Source organism: Microcebus murinus, chromosome 18 (genome assembly GCF_040939455.1).
Source record: "Microcebus murinus isolate Inina chromosome 18, M.murinus_Inina_mat1.0, whole genome shotgun sequence".
NCBI classification, from domain to species: Eukaryota; Metazoa; Chordata; class Mammalia; order Primates; family Cheirogaleidae; genus Microcebus; species Microcebus murinus.
Genome location: NC_134121.1, coordinates 14,566,715 through 14,593,241, shown reverse-complemented (window position 1 = coordinate 14,593,241; position 26,527 = coordinate 14,566,715). Strand labels below are relative to the sequence as shown.

At 42.2% G+C, this 26,527-nt stretch overlaps 1 protein-coding gene and 1 long non-coding RNA gene across 2 annotated transcripts in view; one reads left to right on the top strand and one right to left on the bottom strand.

Annotated features, from left to right (window-relative positions):
* Positions 1-3,746: 3,746 nt before the first annotated feature.
* The window catches only part of LOC105879293 (uncharacterized), a 24,067-nt gene continuing 1,286 nt past the window's right edge, over positions 3,747-26,527 (bottom strand). Inside the window, exon 2 of the long non-coding RNA XR_012913023.1 lies at positions 3,747-4,046. This is a non-coding gene — a long non-coding RNA (uncharacterized LOC105879293). The remainder of the gene's footprint in view (positions 4,047-26,527) is intronic.
* LOC105879294 (polyunsaturated fatty acid lipoxygenase ALOX12-like) overlaps positions 24,931-26,527 on the top strand; it is a 14,108-nt gene continuing 12,511 nt past the window's right edge. Inside the window, exons 1-2 of the mRNA XM_075994178.1 lie at positions 24,931-25,135; positions 25,977-26,178. Of these exons, the coding sequence (XP_075850293.1) occupies positions 24,932-25,135; positions 25,977-26,178 (406 nt within the window). The 5' untranslated portion in view covers position 24,931. The remainder of the gene's footprint in view (positions 25,136-25,976; positions 26,179-26,527) is intronic.

Below are 26,527 nucleotides of genomic sequence, written 5' to 3'. Positions count from 1 at the left end.
GTACTCACCAGGATAAATAAAGGTAAGTCTATGCTTCAGTGAAACTGCAGAATATCAAGGATAAAAAGAAAAATTCTAAGTCTAGCAGAACAAAATACAAGTTACCTACAGAGAAATGACAGACTGATAGCTAGTTTCTCAATAGCCACAAGAGATGTCAGGAGACAGTAAAGAAACAGCATTATGTATGTTGCACTCTCATTAGAGTCCAGAGTAACCACTAAGGAAGTGTAAAAGAATGTAAACTGACCAAGATAATAAAAGGGGAAAACGGAATGGTTTAAAAATAACTCAATCCAAAGGAAAAGGTCAAGAAAAGAGAGATGAGCTGGGCATGGTGGTGTGTGCCAATTGTCCCAGCTACTTGGGAGGCTGAGGCAAGAGGATTGCTAGAGGCCAGGAGTTTGAGGCCAGTCTGGGCAACATAGTGAGACCCATCTCTTAAAAAAAAAAAAAAAGAAAGAAAAAAGAGAAATTATGGACATGGAACAAATAGCACGTTCAGAAAATGCTCTTAAAAATGGTAGATTTAAGTCCAAATATTAGTAATTATATTCAATGAAAATTGATTCAATGTTCCAATTTAAAGAAAAAAGTTGTTAGATGGAAAGAAAAACAGAAAATCCACAGTATCCTATTTACTAGAGACACATCTCAAACAAAAGAATACAGGAAGATTGAAAGAAAAGGAAGGACAAAGATAAACTATGCAAACAGTAATCAAAAGAAAGCTAGCATAACTAGATGTATAGCAGATCAAATAGATCTTCAGGCACAAGGCATTTCTACTAAGAAGAAAACTTTATATCAACACAAGATTCAGTTCTCTAAGAAAATATACTAGCTTTTAATTTGTATGAGTCTACTGTAATAGCATAATCTCCATATAAGTCATAAGACCGATAGAACAAAAAAAGAGAAATTGTAAATCAGATTTAAAAATGGGAGATTTTAACATCTCTCTCAGATCTGAGAGAACAAAAAAAAAAAATCAGCAAGGGTATCGATTTGAAAAATGTAATTAGGAAAATTGATATAATAGGCTTAGTTAAAACACTGTATCCAATAACTGCAGAATATCTATTCTTCCCACAACCACACGAAACATACAGAAAGTGATAATTTGCTGTGTAATAAGGCAAGGCGGTGGTGCTCACTCCCAGAGAGGCTGGTTGGCAGTCCCAGCCCAGGGTTCCCTGATCACCAACCTTGGCCTGCTCATAGCCCAGCAAAACAAATGTGCATAGCAGCTTTTTTTTTTTTTTTTTGTAATAGCCAAAAGCTGAAACAACCAAAATGTCCTGCAATAGGCGCATGTCTGAATAAACCATGGTGCATCCATACCATGGAATACTACTTAGCAATTGGAAAGGAACAAACTGTTGATACATAACAACCTGGCTAGATCTCAAGGGTTTAATGTTGCATGGAAAAGCTTATGTCAAAAGGTCACGCACTGTATGATTCCATTTACACAACATTCCCCAAGTGACAATATTAGAGACATGGAGAACAGATTACTGATTGCCCAGAGTTAGGGATGGGGGCCGGGGGAAGGGTATGTATGGGTCACTATGAAGAGTGACACAAGAAAGATCTTTGTGATGATGGAATAGCTGTGTATCTTGACTGCAGCAGAGGTATCACAAATCCACACATGTGATAAAATAGCGTAGAACTACACACACACTGTACCAATGTCAATTTCCTGGTCTTGATATTGCTCTGTAGTTAGCTGCTTTATATAAATAACTATTGAGAAAACCAGCTGAAGGGAACATGGGGCTTCTCTATACCTTTTTTGCAACTTCCTGTGAATCTATAATTATTTCAGAATAAAAAGTTCAAAAAGGGAATAATAAGGAAACATGATTGAAACATATCAAATATCGAACATAGTAAAATGAGTTAATAATGATACTATAAAATAATAAATTCGTTCTTCACCATTGTAAGTTGCCAATGTACCGGGTCACCACTCTGAAAATTGAGAAATGAAAAGGGAAGCATCATGCCTTTTTCCTCCCTTTCCTATACAAATTAAGTTCCAGGGCAACCAATTAGTTACTGAGCAAAGAGCTCTCAGTAGGATTCTAGCTTAGTTAGTGCAAAAGTTAGTACAATCACCAGTTTTCAACCTTAATGAAATTATGGGTCTAACATTGAGCATTGGCAGATGGTGAAGCCATTAGCTGAGAGGCTAATGGGGAACTTTCTAATCAATGAATCATGCTGACAACATGCAAGTATACTAAAAGTGAGATTCCTCAGGCATTATGTGCCTGATGCAATAGGAACTACGTAGCACCACCCACAAAATATTATTGACAAGAGGAGAACATGAATGTAATCAATCCTCTGAATCTAACTACCAGTTTATGTGAAATAAGCTGTTGTAAGTTAGTAAACTGGAACAAATGAAAAGATATCACAAAGAAACAATCAGCCAAATTCAGAAGGTGAGACTGTCTACAGGACAATGGACTCAGTTTCCTCAACAAACAATGACTTATAAAAAGGGGTAAAATGTGGTGGATTATAAAAACAAATGCAATCTTGAACCATTTTTTTTTTTTTTTTAACTTTTGTTGTTGTGGTGGTTGTTTTTGGAGAGATGGGGCCTGGCTATGTTGCCCAAGCTGGTCTTGTACTCCTGACCTTAAGCGATCCTCCTGCCTCAGCCTCCTAAAAGTGCTGGGATTACAGCATGGGCCAGTGTATCCAGCAGCTTCTCTGAATCTGGATTCAAACAAACTAACTATGAAAAGACATTTCTAAGATAATGTCTTGGACATATTTGAATATATACTGGATATTACCTGATATTAAGACTTTAATGGTAATTTATTACATAGGATTACATATATTTTTACAGTCCTGACTGTTAGAGATGCATGTCGAAATATACTCAGAGGAAATAATGTGATGCTTAGAATATTAAAAGTGCTCACCTATTTCGACACCCAGATAGATGTGGAATAGCTAACCTGAGATTGGCATAATGGTGATAACTTGGGAAGGTGGGTACAGTGGAGTTCATTATACTGCTCTTTCGTCTATGTACAAAATGTTCCCAAGTTTAAAATCTAAAATTACTAAGAAAGCTGAAAATGGAGTAGTGGCGTGGCCTCGGCCTATGTGACTGTCAGTGCCAGCACAGGCTTTGTCTAGAAAGGTACAAGGTGATCAATGAAGAACCTCTTCCCTGAAAGGTGAACAGATTCCCCGGCCATGGCACGAGATGCGTTCATTCTAAGACAGAGACGACAGGAGGCAGATGGACAAGCTCTGGCTGGCGAGCGCACAGACCTAACCTCTAAGGACAGAGCTGGCTTACGGGAGTCTGGAGAAAAAGTGAAACAGCAGCAGCAGCAATCTGCATGCAGGGACCACACCTTTGCCACTGACTGGCAACCAAGGAGCGAGAGATGCAAGCGTGGATCACTCAAAGCCAGCACCGCGGGCAAAGCCAGCAGCTGAGCACCGCCCAGCGGAGATCAACTTGCTCTTCCTCAAAATGCAAAGTGAAAGGGAGCCGACTAAAGACGAACTGGAACAAGCCCCAAACGAACTGAGTGCCTGGAAGCTAACACCTGATAAGTGAACAAGACATACTCCCCAGGCAAGGATTCCCTGACGGTGCAGCCGTGAGACAGCTGTTCCCAGCCAGCTCAGCTCTCCTTTCCACACCAAGACTCAGGCTTTTTGAGACAAAAAAAAAAAAAAAAAGCAACATTCGTACACTGTCCAGCTTGTCATGTTTAATATAAAACATCACAGAACCTGTGTTTCCGATTTTTTTCTCCTCCCCATCCCCTTGCTTCAGAGGCCTGAAAGCTCCTAAACCGGATCTCCCTTGAAATTCCACCGCTGCTGGGATACCTTTCTAACGCCTCCACGGAAGGCTTAGAGCTGTCCTCTTGAAGGCGTGCGCCCCTGGGATGAAGGATGTTGCGTGTGATGACGTTGGCAGCACTCTTCCCACACGTCTCTGCAATGCAGCATCCGCACGACACAGCAGCCTCGCTTTATTGTGTAGTGAAGACCTGGAAGATCACAGCACACGGGCAGGAGTGTGAGCACAGCTGGTTTGGATGGTGTAAGTGAACATGCACGTCAGTACCTTACAGATATCCTTCGTTTGCTTCTTACTTCACCCTAGCCCCTGCTTCCAGTACAAACCAGAGCCGCCTCCTAATACTTGCTCTGTCCTCGAGAAACAAGAGCTTTCGGTCTGGCTCCAGACTGGAGAGCTGTCTTCACAGCCACTGAGCTCTGGCTGGAACAGCGTCCCAATAGTGGGACCTCGCATTTCTCTTTGCTTGCTAGACCCAGTCTACGAGGAGCCTCTGCTCTATGTTTATGTCATCTTTTTTCTCCTCTTCTGAACCCAACTTTCTCTGAGATAGCTTTTACCTACCCTTTCCTCCTTGAATCACCATGTGGAGGACTGACTCTTCCATCCTGGCTCCCACACCTCTCTCTTTGAGCCACTTCTCTGAGCTATTTGGGAGGACCAACTAAGGACGAAAGTTAGTAAGTCTAAAACCCATCTTATTAATAGATCTAAAATCCATCTTTACTACCCTGGCCTCGATAAGATCAGAGATAGTTTCAATCCATTTAGGAGACAGAAGCCGTGATGTTCTCAAGTTATTTTAGGGACAATTAAAATGTGCTAAACTCTCTATAGGCCCTTTTCCTTTTAGGATCTCATTTCATCTGCACAACACTGCAAGGATACAGCTGTTGGATTCTGGAGCTTACAGAAACTGAATGTTTGCTTAAAGTAACAGCTAATGAAAGGAAAACCAGAGATTCAAACCGGGTCCATGTAGCTCTGTTTCAGTCAAGTTCTGGTTGCAAGAGACAACCAGCATAAGTAAAACAAACAAACTGAAATGATGCACAGTGAGAGATTAAGAACTGGGATTAGCTGGGAACACCTGGAACAGAAGCCATTGACAGGGCAGGACTTCCTGCTGCCTAGAACTGCAAGGTGGCCTGGATTTCATGACAGCTCTAGGAACCTCACTGACAGTTAAACACCCATCAATTTTTATTCTCCTGCTCATTCAGGTGGAGCCACAACCTGACTTCCTCAGCTGACTCAGAGTTTCTGCTTATCTCAAAGGTTCATCCCTCTACCTTCTAGCTTCAGCTCCCACTGCCAAGTGAAAATTCTTTTCATGTCTCCTAGTTCTAAATCCCAAGAGAAAAGTCAGATCAGCATCTGCTCTCCTTTTAAGACAGAGCACTGGTCAGCCTGCAGACTGGCCGGACACCAGCTGGGCCTTGCACCTGCTGCTCCCCCTGCCTGGGAGTGACGAGTCCTCGATGTTTAGGACTCAGCTCACCTCCTCAGAGAAGCCTCCCCCGCTATTGGGACACCCTATAGAGGTCTAACATGCCCCCTCCTCCCGCAGCGCACACAGCCCTGCCATGCTCTCACTCTTTCAGCACATTCCCCTGTATTTCATTTTCTCATACCTCTTAGCACTACCTCACCCATTTTATTTGTCTGTCTCTTGCACTGGGATATAAGCTACATTCATGGGTGGAGCTTGTTTGTCTCATTCTTCCCTGGCCCCAGGACTCAGAACTAGGTGCTTCAGCACCTCGCAGGTGTTCAATAAAAATCTGATGAATGAATGAATGAATAGCCAGCCAGGAGTGGGGCCTGTAGTAGAGGTTTCTGTTCTTGGTGTGAGCAGAGGAGGTCCCATGATGTGAATATCTAGTCCAATGACCAGTTCCTTAATAGTTTCAAACTCTTTTCAGTTGGCCTCACAATAACCCTGTGTTCTCAGTATTTTTCTTAGCTCTATTTTATAGATGAAGAAACTGAGATTCAGAAAAGTTAAGTGATTTGCTCAAGGTCACTCAATAGGTGGTTCAACCCAGGACTGGAACCGTATCTGCACAGCCGCACGCCCCTGAGCTTTGTACTGCACCACTCTTCCTCCCAGCAGGGCAAGCAGGAAGGGAAAGGACTTGGTCACCAAACTCTATGATGACAACAAGAAACGATACAGAACAAAGTAATTATTTCAATTCCCTGGGGGAGGTCATGGCGGCTCTCATTATTCCAGAAGCAGCACAGGCCATATACATCACGGGGATAGAGAGGTTTAGATAAATCTGAGAATGATGGATTCACTGAGCCCCATGATGGACATGTGGTGTGACTTTCTCAGACCTCTTCAGGGTGGCTATGTGGAGGCACCCTGACCTCCCACCCACGTTCTCCTGAGAATGCTGCTCCACTGCTGTGGTGCACACCAGCACGGCAGGTCTCATGCCCATTAAACCAGGTAAGATTTGTGAAAGCACTTCAGGTGCACGTGAGTTCTGAAAGTGTTCATTTCCTTCAGCCCCCAATCACTTGTTACTTGCTTACTGAGCGTATCCTATTGCTATGGACTGAACTGTGTCTCCCCGAATTCATTCACTAACCCCCGATGTGACTGTATTTGGAGATAAAGCTTTTAAGGAGGTAATTAAGGTTAAATGAAGTCATAAAAGTGCAGGTGGCTTTGTAATAAGGAAAAAGAGATCTGTGTCCACTCTGTGAGGACACACACAGGCCATCTGCAAGGCAGGAAGAGGCCTCACCAGGAACTGAACCTGCCAGCGCATTGATCTCAGACTTCCCATCCGCCAGGACTGTGAGAAAATAAATTCCTGTCATCTAAGCCACCTGGCCTATGATATTTTGTTATGACAGCCCCAGCAAATAGAGACAATTCTGTTCCACGTACTCTGCTACTTATTATGTTTCTAAAATGTTTTAGCTTTTAGAAACTGGAAAACACCACAGCCCCAAGAGAAAACCTTTTCTGCACCTGCTGTTAATCCGGAGCATACGTCATGCTGCAGTGCAGCCATGCTCCACCAGCTGGGGGACAGCCTGGCCCGTAACACCAGCTTTCTTCCCTCGCTCTGTCCTGTCTTCTCCCCAACCCCCAATCTCCACCCTCTGAGCTCTCACACTGTGTACGACCCACCCAGCTATCCATTCGTATTTTTGTGCACGGCTTTGACACTTCCGCCTACAATGTTGTCAACTGCATTCCATTCAGTCCTCTTTACTGGACGCTGCTCCGCCCTGGCTCCCAGGTCTAAGGGCCAGCAGGACTGTGGCTCTATTAACAGAATGGGTGAGATCGCCCCGCTTGGGATCCCAGCTGTGTCCTAGGTTAGTATCTCTAACCCCCAGTTGCCACCTCTGAAAAAGAGACGGGTAACAGTGCTCACTCATGCTGTTGCACAGACCTCTAGGTGAAATAATTTATGAAAAGTGCTTGGCATCGCTGGGACAAACTGAAGACCCTGACACATGTTACCTGTTATAACTCCCACCGGCCGCTCCAGTTCAACCGAAGGTGCTGCCTTCAGCCACCGGACCTTTCCACTGCATTGGTCCCTCGCCTGTCAATCACACCCAGGCCCCGCCCCCTTGTTCCTCACTGTTTGTTCGCTCTGGACCCGCCCCACCCCTCCTCATAGGGCGGTTCCCCAAGGCACAGCCCCGCCCCCACCCCATGAGCCTGCGCGGTCGTAGTGCATTGTCAGATGCCGCTGTCAGGTGTCTTGACAGGTGTTTGTCTTGATCACATTGGATGTCACTTACCTAACACCACCTGTCTTCTGGTCCTGGCCCTTGTCAGGCCTTCAGGGGTGGGAAACCTGCAGCCTCAAGCCACATGTGGCCTTCCAAATATCCCCAAGTGGGGACCCTTCACTGAATCCAAACTTTACCAACCAAATCCCTTTCTGTAAAATTTGGATTCAGACAAAAGGCCTCGTCGCTTCTCGGCCTTTTGGCTAAGATCAAGTGCAGACAAAAGGCTCTCACACGAGGATCCAGAAGGCCACATGTGGCCCCCCTTCCAATTAGAAGAACAAAACACATCACCTTCACCTCCCTGGATTTGTTTTGTCCTTTGTTCATGGGATGAATTGGGCTAGATGGCCATTAGGAAGTTTTCTGAAAGCATTGTTCTGTGAAACGATCAATGGCGGCATTTTGTGCTAAGTGCTTCCTGGACTGACTTTGGTACTTGCTGTGACATTCCTAGCAGCAGTGTACAAGGGTTCCTTTTTCTCCACACCCTCACCAACACTTGTTATTGCTTGTCTTTTTTTTGAAAATAGCCACCCTAACAGATGTGAGATATCTCATTGTAGTTTTGATTTGCATTTCATTAATGATTAGTGATGCTGAGCACCTTTTCATATACCTGTTGGCCATTTTTATGTATTCTTTGGGAAAACATCTATTCAGATCTTTTGCCCATTTTTTAATTGGATTTGTGTTATTTGCTATTCAGTCATGTGAGTTCCTATTATATTTTATATTCCTTATATATCCCCTTATCAGATGTATGGTTAACAAATATTTTCTCACAATCCATAAGCTGTCTTTTCATTTTGTTGATTGTTTCCCTTGCTTTACAGAAGCTTTTTAGTTTGGTGTAGTCCCACTCATTTATTTTTGCTTTTGTTGCCTGAGCTTTTGGTTTCAAATCCAAAAAATCATTTCCAAGGTCAGTGTTGAGATTGAGGAACTTTTGTGGTTTTAGGTCTTAAATGTGGTCTTTAAATCGTTTTGAGCTGATTTTTTTGTGTATGGTGTAAGAAAAGGGTCCAATATCATTCTTTTGAGAATGGATATCTAGTTTTTTCAACACCATTTATTGAAGAGACTATGCCTCCCCCATTGTGTATTTTTTGTGTTCTTGTCAAAACACCATATTGTTGACCTTATATTATTGGGCTGTCTATTCTGTTCCATTGGTCTATGCATCTGTTTTTATGCCAGTACCATACCATTTTGATTACTATAGCTTTGTAACACAATTTGAAATTGTGTTGATATTAATATATTCAAATGTGATATTAATATATTCAACTTTGTTTCACTTTCTCAAGTTTGCTTTGCTTATTTGTGATTCCATACAAATTCTTTTTTTTTTTTTTTTTTTTGAGACAGAGTCTCACTCTGTTGCTCTGGCTAGAGTGCTGTGGCATCAGCCTAGCTCACAGCAACCTAAAACTCTTGGGCTCAAATCACCCTACTGCCTCAGCCTCCTGAGTAGCTGGGACTACAGGAACGCACCACTAGCTAATTTTTATATGTATATTTTTAGTTGTCTAGCTAATTTCTTTCTATTTTTTTAGTAGAGATGGGGTCTCATTTTTGCTCAGGCTGGTCTTGAACTCCTGAGCTCAAACAGTCTGCCTGCCTTGGCCTTCTAGAGTGCTGGGATTCCAGGCATGAGCCACCTGCCTGGCCCCATACAAATTCTTGATATAGCAAAGATTCATGCTGTAATTTCCACAGTAACCACTAGAATATCTTTTAAAATATACAATGAACAAGCTAAATGAGGATAAAATGGAATAATAAAAATAATTAATTCAAAAGAGAATGGAAAGGAACAGAACAAATGGACTGAAGAAGAAGCAAATAGTATGGTGGATTTAAACACAGATATATTAGAACTCAAGCATGCCATACAGGTGCCTGGGAACTAGGGATTATCTAACCTAGTCCACCAATGCTGGAACCTGAACACTCTCCCAGGGATCCGAGGTTCAATTGATCCAAATTGCTAGCAACACCACAGTGGGTACATACCTAATGAGCCAGAAGGCAGCATACCTCTACCTCTCTACACAGAGCAGCAAAGGTCCTGGCAGAAGAGAACAGCTGAATTGAAAATTGCAAAGTTATCTGTTTTGAGCTGAAGGAAGAGAATCCAGATGAGAAGGAACCAGCATAAGAACTCTGGCAATATGAAAAAGCAGGCTGTTTCAACACCCACAAAGGATCACACTAGCTCTCCAGCAATGGACTGCAATCAAAAATAAATTGTAGAAATTTTGAAAATGAAATTTAAAATATGGATTGCAAGTGAGCTCAATGGGATTAATGTGAAAGTTGAAAACCAACACAAAGAAATAAAAAATAAATAAATAAGGACATGAATGAAAAATTGACTAAAGAGATAGTTTAAAAAAATTGACAGAACTTCTGGAAATCAAAGAATAATTTAGGGAAGTATAAAACACAGTTAAAAGTTTCAACAACAGACTAGACTAAGCACAAGAAAGAATTTCAGAGCCTGAAAATAAGGTTTTGAAGTAGCCCAGTCACTCTACAAATGGGACACCTGCACTCGAATATTTATAGCAGCACAGTTCACAATCACAAAGGTGTGGAAACAACCCAGGTTCCCATTAATACATGAGTGGATTAATAAAATGTGGTATATGTATGCCATGGAGTACTATTCAGCTTTAAGAAACAATGGTGATATAGCACCTCTTGTATTTTCCTGGATAGAGCTGGAAAACATTCTACTAAGTGATGTATCTCAAGAATGGAAAAACAAGCACCACATGTATTCACCAGCAAATTGGTATTAATGGATCAACACTTAAGTGGACATATAGGAATAACATTTATCGGGTGTTGGGCAGGTGGGAGAGGGGAGGGGAGGCATGGGCAATATACGTAACCTTAATATTTGTACCCCCATAATATGCTGAAATAAAATAAATAAATAAAAAGAAAAAAAGAGAATTAGCTCAGTTAGTCAAAAATGAAGAAAAAAGAATCAAGAAGAAGGGGCCGGGCATGGTGGCTCATGCCTGTAATCCTAGCACTTTGGGAGGCCGAGGCGGGCGGATTGCTCAAGGTCAGGAGTTCGAAACCAACCTGAGCGGGACCCCGTCTCTACCAAAAATAGAAATAAATCAATTGACCAACTAAAAATATATATACAAAAAAATTAGCCGGGCATGGTGGCGCATGCCTGTAGTCCCAGCTACTCGGGAGGCTAAGGCAGTAGGATCGCTGAGCCCCAGAGATTGAGGTTGCTGTGAGCCAGGCTGATGCCACGGCACTCACTCTAGCCTGGGCAACAAAGTGAGACTCTGTCTCAAAAAAAAAAAAAAAAGAATCAAGAAGAAGGAACAAAGTCTTCAAGAATTGTGGGACTATGTAAATGACCAAACATAATAATTATAGGTATCCCTGAGGGAGAAGAAGAAAAAGCAAAAAGCATGGAAAACCTACTTGAGGGAAAAATGGAGAAAAACTTCCCTGGTCTTACTAGAGATTTAGACAGCCATATACAAAAAGGCCATAAAAGTCCTGGAAGACTTATTGCAAACAGGACATGTCCAGGGCAATAGTCATCTGTCTGGCCAAAGTCAAAGTGAAGGAGAAATTTCTATAAGCTGTGAGATGAAGCATCAAATAACTTACAAAGGAAAACCTATCAGACTAATAGCCAAAATTCTCAGAGGAAACCTTACAAGCCAGAAGGAAATGAAATCCTATCTTCAGTCTTATTAAACAGAATAACTGTCAGCCAAGAATTTTGTATCCCAAAACACTAAGCTGCATAAATGAAGTAGAAATAAAGTCTTTCCCAGACAAGCAGACACTAAGGGAATTTGTCACCATCAGACCTGCCCTACAAGAAATCCTTCAAAGTGCACTATACATCAAACAGAACAATCAACACCTTCCAGTGTAAAAATAACCAAAAGTAAAAACTCACAGCTCTTATAAAACAGTATCAAAAAGGAGAAGACAAAGCAACTAGGTAACAATCGACATGATGACCAGTATACTATCTCACACATCAATATTAACATCAAATGTCAACACTCTCAATGCCCAACTTAAAAGATAGATATAAATTGGTGGAAAGGGTAAAAAAAATTGCCCAAATATCTTCTGTCTTCAAGAAACCCATTTAAAAGTCTCATAGACTCAAGGTAAAAGAGTGGAAAAATATTACATGCAAATGGAAACCAAAAGCAAGGAAAAGTGGCTATTCTTATTATAGATAAAATGTACTTTAAACCAATAACAGTGAAAAAGACAAAGATGGTCATTATATAACAATAAAGGGGTCAATTCAACACGAAGATATAACAAAAAACGAATACTGCTAGACTTAAAGAAAGAAATAAACAGTAACATAATAATAGTGAGGTATTTCAACACTCCACTGACAGAACTAGACAGATAGATTATCAAGGCAAAAAATCAACAAAAAACACTGGACTTAAATGGGACTCTACAACAAATGGACTGAACAGACATTTACAGACCATTCTACCTACAAACTGTAGAATATACATTATTATCATCAGCACATGGAACATTTTCTAAGAGATCATATGCTAGGCAATAAAACAAGTCTCCTCAAATTGAAAAAATTAGAAATCATACCATGTACCTTCTCAGACCACAGTGGAACAAAACTAGAAATCAATTCCAAGAGGAAATCTCAAAACCACAAAAACACAAGGAAATTAAACAACCTGCTGCTAAATGATCCCTGGGTCAATGACAAAATCAAGATTTAAATTTTAAAAATTTTCAAATAGAATGGCAAAAGCAACAAATGCTACCAAAATCTCTGGTATATGGCAAAAGCATTGCTAAGATTGCTATAGCACATCAGAAAGATAGAAAAATCACAAGTAACAACCTATTGTCACAACTCAGGGAACTAGAAAATGAAGAACAAAACAAATCCAAAGCGACCAAAAGAAAAGGAATAATAAAGATCAGAACAGAACTAAAAGAATTGGAAACAAATGAACAACAACAACAATAATAATAAAAAATAGAAAATCTCTACAAAAAAAGTTGGTTCTTTGAGAAGATAAACAAAATTGACAGGCCACTATCTAGATTAACCAGGGATAGAAGAGAAAGGATTGCAATAAGCTCAATAAAAAATGAATAAGGAGACATTATAACTGATGCCACAAAAATAAAAAAGATCATCTAAGACTACTATGAAAAGTTAACACACACAAAGTAGGAAATCTACAGGAAATGGATATATTTTTATAAATACACAACTTCCAAAGCATGAATCATGAAGAAAGAGAAATACTAAACAGACCAATGAGTAACAAGATTGAAACAGTAATAAAAAATCTCCCAACCAACAACAACAAAAAAAAGTCAAATTCTCCCACACCTACAAAGAACTGGCATCTATCCTACTGAAACTGTTGCATAACATTGAGAAGGAGGGAATCATCCCTAACTCATTCTATGAAGCCAGTATAACCCTGACTCCAAAACCAGCAAAAGATACAACAAAAACAGAAAACTATAGACTAATATGCCTCATGAACATAGATTCAAAAATCCTCAACACAATATTAGCAAACTAAATCCAAAAGCACATCAAAAAGATAATTCACCATAATCAAGTGGATTTCTTCCCATAGATGCAAGCATGGTTCAATATATGCAAACCAATAAATGTAATTCAACACATAAAGAGAATTAAAAACAAAAACCATATGATTATCTCAATATATGCAGAAAAAGCATTTGATAAAATCCAGTACCCCTTTATGATAATTACCATAAACCAAGTAGGCATAGAAAGAACATACCTCAAAATAATAAAAGCTATATATTGACAAACCCGCAGCTAACATCATAGTGAATTGGGAAAAGTTGAGAGCATTCCCCCTAAGAACTAGAACAAGACAAGGCTGTCCACTCTCACCACTTCTATTCAACATAGTACTAGAAGTCCTAGCCAGAGAAATCAGACACAGGAAAAAAAATAAAGGGCATCCAAATTGGGAAAGAGGAGGTCAAACTATGCCTGTTTACTGATGATATAATCTTATATCTAGAAAATCCTAAAGATTCCTCCAAAAGACTCCTAGAATTGGTGAATAAATTCAGTAAAGTCTCAGGTTACAAAACTAATGTACAGAAATCAGTAGAATTTCTATACACTAGTACCAGTCAAGCTGAAAGTCAAATCAAGAACTAAATACCATATACTATAGCTGGAAAGAAAATAAAATACCTAGGAATATACTTAAACAAGGAGGTGAAAGACCTCTACAAGGAGAACTAAAAAACACTGATGAAAGAAATCATAAATGACACAAACAAATGGAAAAACAACCCAGGCTCATGGACCAGAAGAATGAATATAGTGAAAATATCCATACTAACTAGTGTGATTTACAGATTCAATACAATTCCCATCAAAATACCAACTGCATTTTTCACAGAGCTACAAAATCAATCCTAAATTTTATATGGAATTTTAAAAAGCCCAAATAGCCAAAGCAATGGTAATCAAAATGAGCAAATCTGGAAGCATCATATTACCTGACTTCAAATTATACTACAAGGCTATAGTAACCAAAACATCATGGTATTGCTATGAATGTAGACACATAGATCAATGGGACAGAATGAGAGAACACAGGAATAAAACCATATGCCTATAGTCAACTGATCTTAAACAAAGCAGTCAAAAACATAGACTGGGGAAAGTATTCTGTATTCAATAAATGCTGCTGGGAAAATTGGACAGCAATATGCAGAAAATGAAACTAGAACTCTGTCTGCCACCATACACAAAAACTTCAAGATAGATGAGACTTAAATTTAAGACCTAAAACCATAAAAATTACATAAGAAAACATAGGAAAAACTCTTCTGGACATGGCCCTGGGCAAAGAATTTATTACTAAACCCCAAATACAAATACATCAATAACAAAAATAAATGAGACTTAATTAAACTAAAAAATTTCTGCACAGCAAATCAAATAATCAACAGAGTAAACAGACAACCAACAGAATAGGAGAAAGTACTTGAAAAAAATATATATATATATTTTGAGACAAAGTCTTGGTCAATTGCCCAGGCTAGAGCACTGTGGCATCAGCCTAGCTCACAGCAGCCTCAAACTCCTGGGCTCAAGCAATCCTACTGCCTCAGCCTCCCAAGTAGCTGGGACTACAGGCATGCACCACCATGCCCAGCTCATATTTCTATATATTTTGAGTTGTCCAGCTAATTTATTTCTATTTTTTTTTTTTTTTTTTTTAGTGGAGATGGGGTCTCACTCTTGCTCAGGCTGGTCTCAAACTCCTGAGCTCAAGTGATCTGCCTGCCTCGGCCTCCCAGAGTGCTAGGATTATAGGCGTGAGCCACTGCACTGGGCAGAAAACTATATATCTTACAAAGGACAAATATTCAGAATCTGCAAGGAACCCAAACAAGTCAGTAAGAAAATAAACAAATAACTCTCTTAAAAAGTGGGTAAAAGACATACACAGACATTTTTGAAAGCTCGATACACAAATTGCCAACAAACATATGAAGAAATGCTCAACATCATTAAGCAAAACAGAAATGTAAATTAGGACCACAATGAAATATCTCACACTAATCAGAAAGGCTACTATTAAACAGACAGAAAATAAGAGATGTTGTGAGAATGTGAAGAAAAGGAACTCTTATATACTGTTGGTGGGAATGTAAATTACTAAAACATCTATAGATAACAGTATGGAGATTCCTCAAAGAACTAAAAGTAGACCTACCATTTGATCCAGCAATACCACTACTGGGTAGCTATCCAAAGAAAAAGAATTCATAATATCAAAAATACACCTACACCTGAATGTTTATCACAGCACAGTTCAGAATTGCAGGTATATGGAATCAACCTAAGTGCCTATAAAATGATGAGTGGATAAAGACAATGTGGTATGTGAGTATGTGTGTGTATGTACATATATACAGTCTACATATATAGATAGTGCCTCTCTCTCTCTCTCTCTCTCTCTCTCTCTCTCTCTCTATATATATATATATATATATATATATATATATATATATGCCATATAGTACTACTCAGCCATAACAAGGAATGAAATAATGTCTTTTGAAGCAACTTTGATGGAACAAGAGACCATCATCTTACGTGAAGTCTCTCTGGAATGGAAGAATGAATATTACATGTTTTCACTGACAAGTGGGAGCTAAATAGTGGGTATATAAGGTCATAAGGTGTTGTAATGGACATTGGAAACTAAGAAGGGGGAAGGATACAGGAAGACTGGACTAAAATTGTGGAGTACAATGTACATTTTTCTGTTGAATGGCACTCTAAAGCCCTGACTTCAGCATTGTAAAATTCATCCATATAACAAAAAACACTTTACCCTCTAAGTATATTGAAATTGTAAAAACAAATTAATGAATTTAAAGAAGAAGAAAAAAATTACATAATGAAAAATATGCATAACAGGGTGAAAGCTCAGACTTTGGAGAACACACCAGCACCAGAACAATTTATCTTGTGATGGCAGGCTGGGTGATGCAGAGATAGACAAGGATATTCTCCTGTTACTCTCCTAGGAATTGGTTACTCAGGGGATGTGAAATAAAGCAGGTTGAGGGGTGGGGAATCTTGAAGAAAAAGACACAGTTGTGTGGAAAAACATTTCCTGTGTTCGCTCTCTGAATGCTAGGGCTCCAAATAAGAATCAGACAGAATGGCCTGGGCTCAGTGAACCTAAACAGGGACTTGTCTCAGCAGCCCAGGAATTAATAGAAGACACAAAAGGTCAAAGCAGCACAGACTTTGACAACTATGATCACTGAGAAAAGCCCTTGGGATTTAAGACTTACCGGAACATCAGGCAGCTTTAGAAGTTTCAGTAGAGAAGTGTGGGCAGAAGCCAACACCCACAGGGTCAAATAGAGAACGGAACCTCTTTCACTGAGTTCTTGCAAGGAATAAATGAAATACATTTCATTTATTACTTTAACTAGAAAACTGAGTGCAGCCACATTTTCTTCAACAGTGGTAGCAGGGTTGAATGACACCACTGGGAGACTCAACCTCTCCTTCCTTCCACTAACCACACCCGCCAGGGAAGAGGTCATGGCAATGACCTGATCCTGTCAATGCACATTGAAAGTGTCTGCCTTTAATTTGTGCTGCTCCTCAACAAGTGGTACAAAGAACTGAGTTGCTCTGTTAAATAAATTGGGAAGAACTTTTAGTGTCCAACTACAACTTTAATAGCAATGGGGAAACGAGGAGTATTGGGAGAGAGCTGGGAGTAAACACAGAAGAGAGCCACAGGCCTGACTAACACGGTCTCTTGCTGTGCATATGTGTACATGTGTGTTTGTGTCTGTGCATGTTTGTGTGTTCCTGGCAATGAAACTACTGTGAATAAAGACAGCACAGCAATTCCTGTTGTGAGGACAGCCATAGAATATTTATGAATGTGAATGTCTCACAGTAAGTGTGACAGTCCTTGCTGTGCTAGGTGATGACACAAGCCTTCACCTTCACTCCATGACCCCAACGTCAGGAAAGCTCTGTTGCATGAGAAACATCATCCTGGAAGGGAAACCTTTCATGTTTGGGTCAGCAGGGGAGAGCAGAGAACTATACCAGTAGGTAAGTAATAAAGAAGGCTGAGAATTTGAATGCAATAAATAGAAAGACCAGTGGTAAAATTAAAGTAGTAGAGCTTGAAAATGTAGACAGAACGTCAGAAAGTAGGGAGTCTTTGCTGACCGTGCACCCTCAGGTGAGCTCTACATCTCATCGGGTTTTTAGCCTTTGCTTGTGCAAGGTGGAAAGAAGAATCTGAGAAAGCACGGTCCTGCCCTCTGGGTCAGCTCTGGGACTGTGATACCTGGGGTTCCTGAGAAGCAGAGAACAACCTGGTATCAGGGCTAGGAAGAGGCGTGGGGCCAATGTGGAAACTGTCAGATAGGAACCTCCTCAGACAGAATCTCCCAACAGGGAAATTTGTGTTTTATTCTCATCTGTATCCATTCCCTCTGCCTTCCCTCCTGTTACGCAGGAAGAGTCTAGCTGTCTACCCAAGGCCAATTCTGCCACCTGCATCTGAATGACCCCCTCCCTCCCCTGTCATGTTGTCCCTCCATCTTTATGCCTCCTGTATTGTGCATGTGCAGTGTTTCTCTCTACTAGTTCACTGCCAGCCAGGCACCTCCAAACCTACTCCACTGCAAAGAAAAACCCTCCCTTGAGCTCTCACTTCTAGCTGCATTCTGGCCCTCAAATAATAAGAAAGATTTACAGAAAACAGCAACTGTCCCCTGCCTACTCCACACCCCAATTTCTCAGTATATGGTCTATATCTTACAATTTGTCCTGAAGTGCCTTTTAGTCTATATGTCTTCCCCTTTTTATTTCTTGCGGTTTCTTTGTTGATGACATCAAGTTGTTTATCTCCTATTCTAGATTTTGCTGGTTATTCCCCCTCAGTGTTGATTAACATGTTCTTTGATCCTCTGTATTTCCTATAAATTGTTACAGATTTGGGGAGATTTCCAACAATTTTTTTGTCACAAAAATGACTTCATGGATGGTCCTAGATATTTCCATCAGGAGAAACATAATCTCTGTTTTTGTACATTTAGCCCCCATGGATAATCATTCCTTAGATTTACTATTTTATTAGGGATCGCGAACTGTTGGTATTTTAATCCCGTCATTCCTACTCTGTTTATTGGCTGGAATATTTCTAAGAAATGAAATTTTACGTAGTAAAGCTATTTGGATTGGAAAGTGGTAAAAATGTTAAATTAGAATTGGTTTAAGATTTCTTTAACACCTGTGGGTTTTCTTTTGTTGTTGTTGTTGAATCAGTAAGCATAGGAGGTAACAGATGTATAAGAATTTATGCATAGAGATGTAGCAGAGTAGAACAGCTGTAGTCTCATGCTGATTTCTTTCCTTTTCGGGGCTTGCTGGATATTCAGTGGTCAATGTATTCAGCATAGTGACAATCTCCCAGGGCAGAAAAGCCTGGAATGATAGGTTTGCTGCTATAGCAGTAGATTCAGTGTAGGGCACACTCTGTCAAGACCCAGGAACTCACTTTATTAATATGTTCAGAAAGTTTTGCAATGCCATGGTTATATACTTTCCTTTTTTTGTATGTATTTCTTTATCACTATGCGTAGCAGGTTTAGCTGTGGCATGCTATATCTTAGTGAAGAATTTAGGTTTTACTTCATATTCTTTTTTTTTTTTTGAGACAGAGTCTCGCTTTCTTGCCTAGGCTAGAGTGAGTGCCATGGCGTCAGCCTAGCTCACAGCAACCTCAAACTCCTGGGCTCAAGTGATCCTCCTGCCTCAGCCTCCCGAGTAGCTGGGACTACAGGCACAAGCCACCATGCCCGGCTGATTTTTATATATATATATATATCAGTTGGCCAATTAATTTCTTTCTATTTTTATGGTAGAGACGGGGTCTCGCTCAGGCTGGTTTTGAACTCCTGACCTTGAGCAATCCGCCCGCCTCGGCCTCCCAGAGTGCTAGGATTACAGGTTACTTCATATTCTATGGGTAGCTATTAAAAGTTTTAAGCAACTGATATAAATCTGTATATTAAGAGAAAAAGATCTGCTATGAGCTCTGAGTGTCCATAAACATTCCTGCTGGGCATGCCAGGAATGCAAGTCACTGACTATTCTTTACTAGGGCTATTGCTCACAGTTGTTTTTAGAAGAAATAACCATGTGATGTAAGGTAATTTTCCCCAGAGAAAAAGAACAGACTTGAATCTGCCTACTATGGAAGTGGTGATTCCCAAAAGCACAGTGGTTCTCTCCTATAATACAACCCACTGTAGGTGTGGTCATCCATTGAGACCCATCTGCATCATACTCATGGGACTTGGGAGGACAGGTAGAACTGATGGGAACCTGAAATTCTGGTTATTGCTCTTTCTCTGAGGAGTGATGTGCTTTGCCTCTCAACTAATAGTCTAGTGTCTCCTGCCACCATCCCTCAAACAGTAACAGGCTAACTGGCTAGCTCTTAAGTAAAGTAAAATCTTAGAACCTTCACAGTTGTTGACATTGGGTCCACCCAATTGGCAGAAAAGAAATCATGATACCTTTCTGTGCTGGTGAGGATGCATAAAAAAGAAAAAAGCACTCCAGACATAGATAAATATCAACTCCAGATGGATTAAAGATTTGAATGTAAGTCCTGAAACCATAAAAATACTAGAAGAAACCTAGAGAAAACTTTTCTGGACATTGGTCTAGGCAATGAAAACGTGACTAAGATCTCAAAGCCCAGGCAACTAAAACAAAAATAGACAAATGGGACTTGAACTACAAAGTTTTTGCACAGCAAAGGAAATAATCAACAGAGAAAACATTTGCAAACTAAATTTGGACAGGGACTGATATCCAGATTTCACAAGGAACTGAAACTACTCAGAAAAGAAAAACCCAAATTAACTCCATTAAAAAGTGGGCTACCCCCATAGTTTGCCAAAATAAAAAAGAAATAAAAGTGGGCTAAAAATATAGACATTATCCACAGGAAGACAAATAAATGGCCAAGAAATGTATGAAATAATGTTCCACATCACTAATCATCAGAGTAATGCAAATTAAAATCATAGTGAGATATCTTACGCTAACAGAAAGGCTAGTATTTTTTTTTAAGAGCGTCTCTGTCCGTTGCCTGTGCTTAGAGTGCTGTGGTATCAGCCAAGCTCACAGCAACCTCGAACTCCTGGGCTCAAGCCATAATCCTGCCCCAGCCTCCTGAGTGCCTTCGACTACAGGTGTGTGCCACCACACCAGGCTAATTTTTTCTATTTTTATTCCTGGCTAATTTTGTTCTATTTTTAGTAGAGACAGGTTCTCACTCTTGCTGATCTCCAATTCCTGCCTCAAATGATCCTCACACCTTGGCCTCCCAGAGTGCTAAGATTATACGTATGAGCCACCATGCCCAGCCAAAAGGCTAGTACTGAAAGGACAAAAAATAACAGAGGTTGGTGAGAATGTGGAGAAAAGGAACTCATACAGTACTGGTGGGAATATAAATTACTGAAACCTCTATAGACAACAATATTGAGTTTCCTGAAAGAACTAAAAGTAGAGCTACCATTCAGTCCAGCAATCCCACTATTGGGTATCTATTCAAAGGAAAAGAAGTCATAATATCAAAAAGACAACTGTTCCTGGATGTTTATCACGACACAATTTACAACTGCAGAGATAGGGAATCAACCCAAGACCCTATGAAATGATGAGTGGATAATGACAATGTAGTCTATACATATACCCTGGAGTACCACTCAGATATAACATGGAATGAAATAATGTCTTTTGCAGCAACCTGGATGGAACTATCTTAAGTGAAGTATCTCAGGAATGGAAGAATGAGTGATGCATGTTCTCACTTACAAGTAGGAGCTAAATGATGGGCATATCTGGCCATAAAGTGTTGTTATAGACATTGGAAACTAAGAGGGGGGAAGAAGGGAGGAGATGAAGAATAAAAAATTACCCGCTGAGTACAATGGACATTATTCAGTTGAGTGGTCCCCTAAAAGCCCTGAATTCAGCATTCTGCAGATCATCCATATACCAAAAAACATTCATATCCCCGAAGTGTATTGAAATTTATAAAATAAATTAATTTAAAAAAGAAAAATTAGGCTGGGCGCGGTGGCTCACGCCTGTAATCCTAGCTCTTGGGAGGCCGAGATGGGCGGATTGCTCAAGGTCAGGAGTTCAAAACCAGCCTGAGCAAGAGCAAGACCCCGTCTCTACTATAAATAGAAAGAAATTAATTGGCCAACTGATATATATATAAAAAATTAGCCGGGCATGGTGGCACATGCCTGTAGTCCCAGCTACTCGGGAGGCTGAGGCAGAAGGATCGCTCGAGCCCAGGAGTTTGAGGTTGCTGTGAGCTAGGCTAACGCCACGGCACTCACTCTAGCCTGGACAACAAAGCGAGACTCTGTCTCAAAAAAAAAAAAAAAAACAAAAAAAAAAAAAAGAAAAAGAAAAATTACATAATTGAAATATATGCATAACAGGGGGAAAGCTCAGACCTTGGAGAACGCACCAGCATCAGAACAATTTATTTCATGATGGCAGGCTGGGTGGTACGGAGATAGACACAGGATATTCTCGTGTTACTCTCATAGGAATTGGTTAGTCAGAAGATTGGAAATATAGCAGGCTGAAGGGTTGGGCGGCCTGAAGAAAAAGATACAGGTATGGGAAAAAGCATTTCCTCTGCTCTCTAAATGCTAGGGCTCCAAATAAGAAACAGAGAGAATGACCTGGGCTCAGTGAACCTAAACAGGGACCTGTCCCAGCAGCCCAGGAATTAATAAAAGACACAAGAAATCACAGCAGCACACACTTTGCCAACTGTGATCAATGAGCAAATCCCTTGGGATTTAAGAATTGCCAGATCATCAAGAAGCTTTAGGAGAAGTTTCAGTGGACAAGTGTGGGCAGAAGCCAACACCCACAGGGTCAAATAGAGAATGGAGCACATCTCACTGAGTTCTTGTAAAGAATAAACAAAATGCATTTCATTTTCTACTTCCACTAGAAAGCTGAATGCAGCCACTGTTTCTTTCACACTGGTGATAGGGTTGAGTAACACCATTGGGAGACTCAACCTCTCCTTCCTTCCACTAACCACACCTGCCAGGGAAGAGGTCATGGCAATGACCTGATCCTGTTAACACACAAAGTCTCGGCCTTTAATTTGTGCTGCTCCTCAGCAAGTGCTCAAAAGAATTGAATTGCTCTGTCAAATGAAATGGGAAGAACTTTTAGTGTCCAACTACAACTTTAATAGCAATGGGGAAACGAGGAGTATTGGGAGAGAGCTGGGAGTAAACACAGAAAAGAGCCATAGGCCTGAGTAACACGGTCTCTTGCTGTGCATATGTGTACATGTGTGTTGTGTCTGTGCATGTTTGTGTGTTTCTGGCAATGAAACTACTGTGAATAAAGACAGCACAGCAATTCCTGTTGTCAGGACAGCCATAGAATATTTATGAATGTGAATGTCTCACAGTAAGTGTGACAGTCCTTGCTGTGCTAGGTGATGACACAAGCCTTCACCTTCACTCCATGACCCCAATGTCAAGAAAGCTCTGTTGCATGAGAAACATCATCCTGGAAGGGAAACCTTTCATGTTTGGGTCAGCAGGGGAGAGCAGAGAACTATACTAGTAGGTAAGTAATAAAGAAGGCTGAGAATTTGAATGCAATAAATAGAAAGACCAGTGATAAAATTAAAGTAGTAGAGCTTGAAAATGTAGACAGAACGTCAGAAAGTAGGGAGTCTTTGCTGACTGTGCACCCTCAGGTGAGCTCTACATCTCATCGGATTTTTAGCCTTTGCTTGTGCAAGGTGGAAAGAAGAATCTGAGAAAGCACAGCCCTGCCCTCTGGGTCAGCTCTGGGACTGTGATACCTGGGGTTCCTGAGAAGCAGAGAACAACCTGGTATCAGGGCTAGGAAGATGCGTGGGGCCAATGTGGAAACTGTCAGATGGGAACCTCCTCAGACAGAATCTCCCAACAGGGAAATTTGTGTTTTATTCTCATCTATATCCATTCCCTCTGCCTTCCCTCCTGTTACGCAGGAAGAGTCTAGCTGTCTACCCAAGGCCAATTCTGCCACCTGCATCTGAATGACCCCCTCCCTCCCCTGTCATGTTGTCCCTCCATCTTTATGCCTCCTGTATTGTGCATGTGCAGTGTTTCTCTCTACTAGTTCACTGCCAGCCAGGCACCTCCAAACCTACTTCACTGCAAAGAAAAACCCTCCCTTGAGCTCTCACTTCTAGTTGCATTCTGGCCCCTCAAATAATAAGAAAGTATTATTATAGTAGTAGTAATTAGTAATAGCAATTATTATTGCTATTATAGTAAATAGCACCTGTCCCCTGCCAACTTCACACCCTAATTTTTCCATATATGGTCCATATCTTGCAATTAGTTCCTAAGTTCCTTTTAGTCTATACGTCTTCCCTTTTTATTTCTTGCAGTTTTTTTGTTGATGACACCAAGTTGTTTATCTCCTATTCTGGATTTTGATGGTTATTTGCCCTTGGTGTTCTTTAACCTATTCTTTGATCTCCTGTATTTCCTATAAATTGTGAGTGATAGCAATTATCATTAACAACAATTTGGTGAGATTGTGAACGATATTTTTGTGGCAAAAATGATTTTATAGGTGATCCTAGATAGTTCCATGAGGAAAAACATAATCTTTAGCAGTCTCTTTTTTTGTGAATTTAGCCACCACAGACAACCATTTCCTAGATATACTATTTTATTAGGTATTATGAACTGTTGGCATTTTATTTCCATCATTCTTACTTCATTTATTGGCTAGAATATTTCAAAGAAGTGAAATTTTACATAAAGATGTTTGGAATGGATATGGGCATGATTGTTGAATTAGAATTGGCTTAGGATTGCTTTAACACCTGATTTTTTGCTGAATCAGCAGTTATGGGGGTACAAGATGTACAAGAATTCATGCATACAGGTCTAGAAGAGTAGAAGAGCTGTAGTTTCATGCTGATTCCTTTCCTTTTTGGGAAAGGAATTGCTGGATAGGCTGGGAAAGGCTTGCTGGATATTTCAGTGGTCAATATACTCAGCATAGTGATGATCTACCAGGGCGGAAAAGCCTGGAATGATAGGTTTGCTGCTATAGAAGTAGATTCATGGAACAGGGTGGGGTATGCTCTGTCAGGACTCAAGAACTCACCTCATTAATATGTACAGAATGTCTTGCAATGCCATGGTTATATACTTTCCATTTGTATGTGTTTATCACTACACCCAGCCGGTTTAGCTGTGGCAGTGTACACCTTGGTGAAGAATTTAGGTTTTACTTCATATACATATATGGAACTGTCCCCTTTCTCCTGTTCCCCTCCGACCTACCTGCCCCCACCCCCAACCTCCAGCAGCTACCTAGTCCCTGCTCCCCCTCCTGCAACACGGCCGGCTCACCGGTGCCCTCGGGCAGGCTCAGGACGCCCCCGCCCCGCAGCCAGCGGCAGCACAGGAACGCCGCCGCCTCCGCGCAGGCTCCCGGCCCTGCACCGTGACGCGGTCGCAGAACCACGCGTCGTCCACCAGCTAGTGGTGTTTGCGCAACTTCACGAACTGCAGGGTTCCCAAGTCCTCGGGAACCTCAAGATCAAACTCCTTTGGGGGCCGCTGTGGACAGAAAAGGGATCAGCTCCCAATACCCTTTCTGAAATGTTCAGTCTGCGCGACTTGGCAGCAAAACAGAGGGCAGGGGCAGTGGAGCGGCTCGGAAAAGGACCCCTGGTGGATCCGCCCAGTCCCGCCTCCAGTTGCTTCCCGCCCCGCACTTGGCGGCTCACCTTCCGCAAAGCCCAACTTGTCAGCACTGCGCAGAGAGGGGCAGCCCTTCCCCACCGCCACTCGGGACGGTCTCAGGTTCGGGCGTGTCTGGGTGGGGACGCAGGAGTTCCCGGGACCCTGCCATGGGCGGGCACGCGGGGCGCTGCTTTATAAAGCCCATGACCGGGCCTGCGGGCCACGCGACAGGAGCGGCCCCGAGGCGTTCCCCAGAGTCATTCACCGGCCAGCTGCTTACAGGAGCAGACGCTGCCATGGGCCGCTACCGCATCCGCGTGGCCACCGGGGCCTGGCTCTTCTCCGGGTCACACAACCGCGTGCAGCTGTGGCTGGTCGGGGCGCGCGGGGAGGCGGAGCTGGAGCTGCAGCTGCGGCCGGCGGGGGGCAAGGTGGGGGGCGGCAGGGGACCCTGGGCCGCACTGGTATTGGGAGGGCTAGGTACAGGAGACTGGGGGCGAGGTGACAGCTTGGATCGGGACTTCATGGAGTTGAGACGTGGGGGTGGGGGTGGGGTGGTGGTGAAGAGAGAGGGTCGGGATTTGGGGTCCCGGGCTGGATTCAACTCACTTCTTCCTTCCCCAACCCTTCTCCTCCCGACCCCCAAGTCCTTCTCCAAATGACCCAGAGGTAAGTACATGACCAGTGGTCACACGAGAAGCTCCTCCAAGCAGGGGCGCGGTGAGGGCACAGTCAGCGGGACCCACACAGGTGTGATGCTCAGTCGTCCACTCAAGTCCCTGCGGCCATGCACTGGGTCCCCGTCCTCCCCTGACATCGGGCATCTGAGACCCACGGGGCAGGTTCTGCGGGGGAGGGAACCAGGCCCTGGTAAACTGAGGCTCCACAAAGGAGCGGCTCCGCCCTCAAAACCGCCTCTCCCAGGTCCCCGCTACTAAGTCTGGCCGGTCCGCCCCCACAGGAGGAGGAGTTTGATCTTGAGGTTCCCGAGGACTTGGGGACCCTGCAGTTCGTGAAGTTGCGCAAACACCACTCGCTGGTGGACGACGCGTGGTTCTGCGACCGCATCACGGTGCAGGGGCCGGGAGCCTGCGCGGAGGCGGCGTTCCCGTGCTACCGCTGGGTGCAGGGCGGGGGCGTCCTGAGCCTGCCCGAGGGCACCGGTGAGCAGGCCGCGTCGGGGGAGGGGGCGCAGGGACTAGGGAGCTGCGGGGGGTGGGAGGTGGAAGGGGGGTGGGGTGGGGTTGGGGGTCAGGGGGAGGAAGGTCGGAGGGGACAGGAGAAGGGTGAGCACGGGGCAGGTTACGTTTGCAGAACGCAGGGTGTGTGAAAGGGAACCGAAAGAAAGTGATGCAGTCCCCAAGTGATGCATAGAATTAAAAAAGTTCTGACGAAGACCGGAAACAAGGAAATAAGTGACTTAAGATCCTCTTTTTCAAAGATGGTGACGACAGGGAATCAGAGCAGCAATGGAAAACAAAAGCCACAGTGAAAGGAGGAAGATCTCCACGG